The sequence below is a fragment of the Euwallacea similis genome, chromosome 16, assembly GCF_039881205.1.
Source record: "Euwallacea similis isolate ESF13 chromosome 16, ESF131.1, whole genome shotgun sequence".
Classification (NCBI taxonomy): Eukaryota; Metazoa; Arthropoda; class Insecta; order Coleoptera; family Curculionidae; genus Euwallacea; species Euwallacea similis.
In genome coordinates this window covers 636,011-645,130 of record NC_089624.1, presented here as the reverse complement: position 1 = coordinate 645,130, position 9,120 = coordinate 636,011, and the positions used below count along the sequence as shown (strand labels likewise).

The 9,120-nt window shown below is 34.6% G+C and overlaps 1 protein-coding gene across 2 annotated transcripts; it reads right to left on the bottom strand.

The window, feature by feature from the left end:
- Nucleotides 1–2,471: 2,471 nt before the first annotated feature.
- On the bottom strand, nt 2,472–8,936 carry Pitslre (cyclin dependent kinase 11B pitslre). Of its 2 annotated transcripts, XM_066397698.1 has the most exons (16): nt 8,754–8,936; nt 8,529–8,699; nt 7,928–8,132; nt 7,482–7,582; nt 6,390–6,407; nt 6,127–6,233; nt 5,920–6,063; nt 5,501–5,634; nt 5,065–5,339; nt 4,718–4,889; nt 4,347–4,530; nt 3,957–4,173; nt 3,745–3,904; nt 3,572–3,685; nt 2,991–3,329; nt 2,472–2,677 (listed from the first exon to the last, which is right to left on the bottom strand). In XM_066397698.1, exons 1-16 carry the CDS (start codon nt 8,855–8,857, stop codon nt 2,594–2,596), a joined length of 2,529 nt encoding a protein of 842 aa, XP_066253795.1. In that variant the 5' UTR covers nt 8,858–8,936; the 3' UTR covers nt 2,472–2,593. The 2 variants fall into 2 exon arrangements, with proteins under 2 accessions (XP_066253795.1, XP_066253796.1); XM_066397699.1 differs by lacking the exon at nt 6,390–6,407.
- Nucleotides 8,937–9,120: the final 184 nt, after the last annotated feature.

The following is a 9,120-nucleotide window of genomic DNA, read 5'->3' as shown; positions in this document are numbered from 1 at the left end:
TTGGTGATGTACTACAAACTATTTATTAAGTCACACTCACCTAGAGGATTTCTAACAACTTACGACAGAGGCAATAGCTCTTTTCATTCAGATATGCGCTTTCACTTCTTACCAGAAAGTACACATGTAATTAATTTTGTACCAAATTTAAAAAAGAAGTTATTTTTTCGTAGCGTGTTAGTAACACCAAACTATTAATTCTATAATTCGTTGCATATACAGGGTGTTGTATGACGAGAAGAACTATATAATTATCTTTTAAAGTATCTTCATTTCCTCCTCACTTTAATCGTTTAATTCCCCTGAATAAAACCTTTAGAAATCAATGGACCCAATCAATGATGGTTCTATTCCATAGCCTCCTCGGTCACCCGATCTGACTTCTCTTGAGTTTTATTTTATAGAGCCTTACGAAGAATACCAACGGATTTGTTTATTGTTGTTTTGATTGGTTGGTTGCTTGGTTGTTGTCTATTCTTTGACGTAAGTTCTAGGTAACAACTAGTTTTTCTAATGGTTCAATTCTTTTTACCCTTTTTTAAGGACAGTCCTTAATTAGATGCTTGATAATAGGCAACTATAAATCCAAAGCTTTTTCTGTCTGATCTCGAAGCCCCTCGACGATCCAGTTCCTATTATTTACGTGAGACAGCGTTTTATCCAAAAGAAATCGACGAGTTCGGCGAAACAAAATGGGCGATTTGTCAGAATACCGCATACAAATCTGCGAGAGGCGCGAAACTGACATCGAGGACACTTTGACTGAGTCTCAGAGCCAAGACACGAATGTGTGGTCGGCAGCTCCGATTTGTCTTTTTTCCTCAAAAGTTTAATCACTGTCCCTTTCTTTAATTGGGTCGTTTTTACGCCGACCTTAGGATAGCGCATTTTTTTTAAGCTGAAGGATTTAAAATGTGAAAGAATCCTTAGGAGTCCAGCAAATAACTCTATAATTCTAAAATTTACTTAATAATTCTGTTCTATAGCCGTTTAGGCTAGATGCATGATATCTCATATCGCGATGATCTAGCTAAACCAAAGCTAGAATTTTCTAGGAAAAATTTGCCCTAATATAGCAGTTGTTGCCCATGCATTTTACAATAATGTTGTGATGTTAGAAAAATTATTCACGCCATGTAACAGTTGCTATATTGCTGCATTGTTCGGAAACACAGCGATTCTGAAACAGAGAGATGGAAATAAAAAAACATGAAAGATAGTAAAATCTGTTTATTTTTCGAAATTTTGAGAAAACAGTACATTTCAACATTTTTCAGAAAAAATAAAATTTTACATTTACATGGTGTCCCAGAAACATTGATACAAATGAGTATGACGGACTAGCTAATACAGGATTTTCTGTCTGATTTAGCGGCTATTTTGTATGCAAGTTAAAAATTTTAAAAAACCTTGTTTTGCCACCTAGAGCAAACCTTTACTGATATGTAAATAGAAGTGGCGTGACCATTGGCGCCACTAGATTCCCACATGTGTAATCTCATTTTGAACAACACTATACATGCACAATTGACTTATGTGTAGTCCTCTACCACACGCAGCGTGCAAAGAGGATTCTTGGTGCCACGGTTAATTACCATTCGTCACATCATCGACCAGGGGTATAGGGAGCATTAAAAGTTCGAGAAGATGCTTCTGTTGCATTTTCTCAGTCTAGACCAACATGATATGGCGATGCGTATGATTATGTTATAGCAATCATGGATTATAATCGGAAATAAATGATCGTGTGTAAAAAAATGCATTTACAGGTGTGCAGATCATCCAGGTACTACCTATCCCCGACCTCCAGGAAACGATGGTGGTAATTAGGAAGAAATTCTGTCATCTGGATTCAAGTCCCTACGGAAAAATTGAGGTTCTTTCCGCAGTAAACGAGAAATTTGAACATGGTCCACTTTAAAATGCTAGAAAAACAATATATACAAAAAAACCAACTCAAAATGAGTTGATCACATATATATTCATAAAAAAAATGTGTAAGCTTGCCGTTTGATAAGATTAATTATGAATGTGTGAATGCTTAATTCACATTTACACACCCACTGGTATGGCTTAGTGTTGTTTATGCTTTCGTTGCTTGTTATGCGTTATTCAAGACAGCCACAAGACAAGGCCATGCACCACGTGTTGTGGGTTATACCTCACTCGAGTTAAATTTCTTGTAAGGTTGGAATCCTGACGGCCATATCTATAGAATACGTCAGAGATTGAAGCGATATAGCCAGATATGTGTTAGGCTCCAGTATATTCGTGCTAAAGAAATACACGGCCTGTGCTGAGTTTCCAAGTTTCTATTTCGGAAATTTTAATTAATTTAAGTTATTCTTCTCTTGTGAATATCTTTCAATTGATTATTTAGGTTGTTTTTATGATGTTTTTTAATTATGGGGATTAGTTTAGTTATTCCAGAGATATCAAATCAAGAAAATCACCAAAAAAAATCTGTCGCGTCTGTTTTGAAATGACAATTTATTTTAAATATGTTATCAAACCAATACCACTTTACTATAAAAAAACAATTCTTATACATATCCTATAATAAATTCTACATCTAATCACTTTTATTTTTTTGTCAGAATTTCAGACTAAAACCGGCTCCTCCTCGCCGCATGTCGACACCCATTCCTAGTCGAAATCCGTAGTCGTCTTCACCTCCCTAAAAAATTGAAAACGTTTCAAGGTATCTGATATAATTTCTACACTAGGAAGGCTTCAAATTTTTTTTAGACATCAAGTTAACCTTTAAGTTGTATATAAAATTAAAAGCAAAACAACAGGGACATAAAGATAACGTCGTTACTATTAGGAGCGCATAATAAAACTACTCGTAGTATGCAAAAGATCTTTAAAGTTCCAAGTTGGAAAATTATGAATAACATTAAAAAGGTTAGAAAAATGTGGGTTGCAATTATATTTCACTACGTTATTTCTTTCTTATTATTATTATACGGGTAAGAAATTTTACTTACCAATTTCTTATATTCCCCACCACCACTTGGTGGCTTAGGACTGGCAGCCAATGCTCTCTTATGTCCCAGTTCACTCTTGGCTGGCCAAGTGGGGAACATTGATGGATCAATGGGTAAAGGGGTCTCGCTAAAATAGCCGTGCTCCAATGCCTTTTCTGCAGTCACTCTTTGAGAGGGGTCGAACGTAAGGAATTTTAGTAGCATTTGAAGACCAATTTCGCTCAAAGTATTGAACTTGGACCGCAGATTTGATACAGGATAATCGTGAAATTTCATCTTTCTAACAGCAGGGAGATTGTTGAAGCCAGGCCATATTCTTTCACTTGGAGTTCCTAAATCCTGAAATCAATATTTTCTTTGTAATTTTTCAGCGCCTGAAGTTTTTATAGAACCTCTTTTATTTTTAACTACCAACACCTATACTTGTCTTTTGATATTCACAATGAATAAGATGAACATATCTATTTTTTCGTATATTTTTATAAATAATACTTCCAATCACGCAAATGAGATCAAGTATAAAGACCACTCTTCAGTAGATATCATATATAGTATATTTCTCACTTACTCAAATAACTTACTTTGAATATTCTATTCAACTGATCCACTTCGGTCTTTCCGGGAAATACCGCGTTCATTAACAGGAGTTCGGCAAAAATACACCCTACCGACCACATATCTATAGGAGTCGAGTACTAAAATTCAGAAAAAAGACACATTTAAAATCCAGAACTAAACACAAATCACACTTTACCTCCTTAGCACATAAGAGCAGCTCCGGCGCTCTGTACCACAAAGTAACAACTATGGAGGTATACGGTTTTAAAGGAGACCCATATTCACGTGCCAATCCAAAATCGCCCACTTTCAATATACCTTTGTGCGATAGGAGTAAATTTGAAGTTTTCAAATCTCTATAAAAACAAACATACTGTATTTTCGTCAACTGTAAAGGTTTTGGCTTACCTATGTAAAATCCAATTATCATGTAGATGCGCCACGGCTTGCAACAGTTGTTTTAACAGACATTTGATCTCTCCAGGCATGAAACTTTGTTTTTTATGTCGCATAGTTTCCATTAACGATTTTAAATCGTGCTCAACATAATCCATAACAATGAAAATTTTGTCCATGTTGCTGCCTACCACAATTTCCCTGACTGTTACAATATTACTGTGCTGACCTGAAGCCAATAACGATAATGACAATTATTAATTATAAATAACAAAACGAAATTCGACCAATGTTATTTTCTATTATCCATATAGAAGAAAAACATCGGTTCGAGTATTTAAGAAGTTATTAAAAGTTTGAATAGTAAATATCTTTAAACTGGACAAAAATAAAATCACTTACCTTTTAACAAAGTGTTTATTTCTCTTAATGACGTGATAGGAAAACCTTCCTTCTCCTTCTCCATTTTCAACCTTTTCAGCGCCACAATTTCATTGGTTCTTTTATCCCTAGCCCTGTACACCACGCCGTAAGTACCTTCTTCAATACGGTTTAAACACTGAAACTCTTCTACGGACCTACAGCCCTGATAAAATAAAATACGGAATCAAGTGGAAATGTAAAAAAGTTAAACTATTTTGGGTAACATTAAAAAATATCTGTGTCCTACTAGGGATTTTTATAAGTGATAGGGTTTTACTGTTAATAAGTTGGTGATTCACTAATACTAACTTAAATAGTATTTTATAAAATAAGTATATATCGAGCCTTACCTGTACAGCTGGATAATAAGGCGGTAAATCATCATCGATTTTTTCTTTAATTTCCTCGTGATTATCTTTATCCTTCAACATTTCGTCTTCTTCAGGACTAGCGGATGGCGATCTCGACCTAGATCTGGAACGTGATCTTTCCCTCTCGGAGCTCTTACTTCTACTATGACTTCTATAATGAAATAACAAAAAAAATAATACATTTACTTAAAAAATAGACCATTATTTAAAAATATATTTACTAGCTACTTTGTAGGGTGAACAATTGGGTTTCAAGTTTTAGAATGGCAATGAAATACACACCCAGTAAATTTTAAAAATTTTAAACATTTTTCACACTTATTTACCTGCTTCTACTTCTACTAGGGCTCCTACTAGGACTTCTACTCCTTGATTTCGATCTAGATCTTTTGTCCGAATAAGATCCAACATCTGGCGAGTAACTCTTGCTTCTGCTTCGGCTCTTACTTCTACTGGGACTTCTTGACTTGCTTCTGCTCCTGCTACGGCTTCGACTAGCACTTCGGTCACTTGCGTACATTTCATGCTCGCTCTCGCTTTTTTCTGATTCCGCTTCATCTGGCTCATTTTCCTGGTCGGAAACATCGGAGACCATTACCACCTGAAACAATGAATTTTAATGAAACGATTGTAATAACGATAACCACAAATTATTTATTAATTCCACTTAATAATCGTAGTTGAGAACCAGCAGAAATTAACCACACCAAAATTAATCACCTCCATCTTAGTCATTTTGATATTAAAACTAATGATACTTACTTGCGACTGTTCCTCAATTTTAATTTTCTTATGGTAGCCCTCCTCTTCCTCCTGCTTCCGTTTAAAGGCTCTTTCCAAGTGCCTCCTTTCACGTTCTGCCTGTGTTCTTTCTTTAAGACGAGCGATTTCCCGTTCTGTAAAGGAAGTTATGTCTAAAAGCAATAAAAAAACAAAGAGAAATAGAAAGAAAACGGTTATAATGTAAAAAATCCCACGGAAAACCTAGAAATTTATTTTATTTTAGTTTCTTATTAATAATTTTGATACCCTATACAACCGAACATATACAATCATATTAAATATCAAGTATTAAAGTAGTAAGTTTTTGGCCTTTAGGAAAATTGTTTCCACTATGGTGCATTTATTCTAATATAACCACGATGTCTACTTTGACATTAACGTAAAACGCAGAAACATGCCTGCCACCAATAGCTTTTCCCGTCTCTGTTCCTGTTCAAGTCTCTCTTCTTCTGTCAGCTGCGGTTCCACTTCCTTTTCTTTCCTGTGCTTTCTGTCCTCTGCAGTGATGTGTATTATTTCCTTTACATAACTACCTGCTTCACCTGAAACAAATATTTAGACCTTAAATGACAGAACCAAGATACTATAACTGTAAGTCCACTCGCCTTCCAAGGGATCTTCAGGATTTTCAGTGTGGTCGCGATACTTCCTGTCCTTCCTGCTGCGTCGCTCGCGCTTGTGACCCTCGTCGCTCTTTCTCTTCTCAATTAACCTAAAGTTAAAATGAAAATACATTTTTGTGACATACCCCGCCACTGATGGAGTTTGTAATTGTAACTGTATTCTCAAGTCATTGGTAACGATAATGATGCACACCTAGTCTGCATGCCACAAGAATGTAATTTCATTTTGATAAACAAATACAAACCTCAATTCTGATGTTATTCTAGAAGAGGGACAACAAAAAAATAAACAAAATTAAATTTTTGCACATTTTAACACTTGTTAGTTTTATAAACATATCAGACTTTGTCCTTTATATCTGAAATTTACGAAATTGAAATTCTCGTCGAACTGCGAATGAATTAAGCAAAGAATTGGTATGATGAATTAATGATTGAATCTGTGATATCTGTGAATTTTAACATACAATATTCTCTGTTTAGATTCAGCTATTTTGACAAACATTTTTTTTACATGTTTATAAAGGATAGTTTTTCTTCCGCTTATGTACTATGATACAAAGCCAATAACAAAAAAATGCTTATTTCAAAATTTCCGTTAAATTTATTTATTTATTTGAAAGGTTTTCAAGAAGTAGCATCAAGTAATTTGTAACGCAAAAAATCAAGTCAAGTTTAAATGGATAGTGAACGTAAAATATAGGCACTTTGTGCTAATTTCATTGTCAATCTAGCGAAGTAAGGACCGATAATCGATTAATCGCCTTAATGAACACTATAATTTGGATCGCCCTGTATGTGATATTTTTCAAGTTGTCAGTTACTACTCATAGATGGTTGAAAGTATGTTCCGGCGCAGCTTAATTACAAGTGAAAGAAACGAGCAACAAAAAATACGTAGTACTTGCGGGTAATTTTTTTGTGAATTTGCGTGTATCGGCATACACTAGCAAACAGTGAATAACAATACAGGCAAATAAAATTTGTCCTCAAATATTACTTTCTGCGTTATTCAAAATACTAAAAATCAGAATATTCTTTCGTTGACTGCCGTTTCGGAACATGAACAACCCTAAATGCTCCATCTACTACAGGGTGTCCCGGAATTTGTGTGCAATCTCCCGGATTCATATAAAATATAGTAAAGAAATACATCATCTTTCTACACCATTTTGTCCACAAAGAGAGAGATGGTGATTGTGAACAAAATGGTGGATGGCATTCTCTACACCATCATTGTATTTGTGGATAATTTCATCTGGAATCCAGGAGGTTACCCACACATTCTATATAAAAAAAATTAAAGGGAAGGATAAAATGTATAATCAAAAGTTTACCTTTCCCTGAGATCAGCCAAGGCTTTGCTTGCCCGCTTATCATCATCTTGTCTCTCTCGTTTATGCTTCTCATGTGCATCTTTACTGTGGCTTCGCCTAACCTGAAACAATATGAAAAATAAATTTCTTGCCAATGATACTGATAATTCAAGTTTTCAATCTCCAAGCACACATATGGGTATCCACAATTTGTAAAATTCAACATTTTGACTTTAAAGTACTATCTTCAATGTCAAAACCTAACCAGAAATATATTATGTGATACTTTTATTATTTACTACTACTATGTGTCATTCTAAGCTATACTTCAATCATTTTGATTGAAACACTATGATTCAGTGTACAAACTGTTATATTTTTCTGAAACTATATATCAGAAAGCAATGGTGACCAAATAAGAATTTACAAGTTATAGTATTTAGGTAATAATTTGATTTATAACTTACCTCCTTTGACTTGGGATTTTCTTTATGTTTTCTTTCATGTCTAATCCTGACTTCCTCTGATTTTCTTTCTCTGAAGGTTTTTTCATTTATATACTGCTGCTCACTATAACCCATTTGTTCAAATGATTGTTGTTTTTCTCGATAATACCTCTCACGTTCTCTTTGATAATGCTCTTTCTCCTTTTGAGACATTACACTTTTCTCTCTAAGCAAACAAAATATTTATAAAGACTTTTAACTACTAACTAAAAACTTGAAATTGTATCTCATATCATATTGTACAAGAAAGCATGACACTGATATTTAAATTGATAAATAGTAAGACATTTTAAACTTTACTGCTGTGAATTAGCAGTTCTTGCTGCTTCCACATTACTGCTGTTGGGAGCTGTAGCAAATATGCATAACAAAGATGTTATTTCTGCAGTTTATTGATAATCTTGATGCCTTACGTTTGAAGCAATTCCCCAGTAATTAACCAATTGTGCACAACCTGAATGATATTCAATGCATTTCATTTTTTCAAGTGCAATAATCTCCAACAGTGAACTGCAAGCAGCAAGGATAATAAAATATATAAATTCTGTGTAAAAAGTCAAACCTATGGTGTTTCTCCCTGCGCATATGTCTCTCATCTCTCCGTTTTTCAATTTTATCAGATCGCCTGTGGTGTGACTTATCAACATCCTTTTTCTTACTCCTATGTTCAACTACTCGCGCCTGAGGGGGCTTAATATCTAATGAATCCATGTCCCCCATATCTTCCTCTCCGCTGAAAAAAGTCCAAAGTTTAGAAAAACTGATATGATCATTTGATAGGACTTACCTTTGGTACTCCATAGGCTCGGCCTTCGATTTTGAAGTGTTTATAGGACTTTGCCGCAATTCCCCATCTTCACTTTGATCCTCTTCTGATCTATTTCCCAACATAATTTATTGATTTTCCAATGAAAAATCACAACAAACCTCCAACGTTTTTTGTAAGGTAGAATTAGGGCTATGAATGCGATGTTGACAACGACATCTGTCATCATTTGATTAAGACACACTAAATTAGGTTGCCTCATTGACAGAGACAGAGCTATAGTGACGTCATAGGAAACCATTGATTCGACCATTTACTTATTTTGTATATGGCGATTTTGCAAAATATCAGCTCATACTAAATTTTTTGAGTTACTTAGACGACATGT

Bases quoted from the DNA above. Each gene is read 5' to 3' on its own strand.
- Pitslre (XM_066397698.1), bottom strand. From the start codon at position 8,857: ATGTTGGGAAATAGATCAGAAGAGGATCAAAGTGAAGATGGGGAATTG. The intron at 8,700-8,753 runs GTAAGTCCTATC...GACTTTTTTCAG, and splicing joins GAGCCTATGGAGTACCAAAG to CGGAGAGGAAGATATGGGGG. The intron at 3,686-3,744 runs GTAAAGTGTGAT...TCTGAATTTTAG, and splicing joins TGCTCTTATGTGCTAAGGAG to TACTCGACTCCTATAGATAT.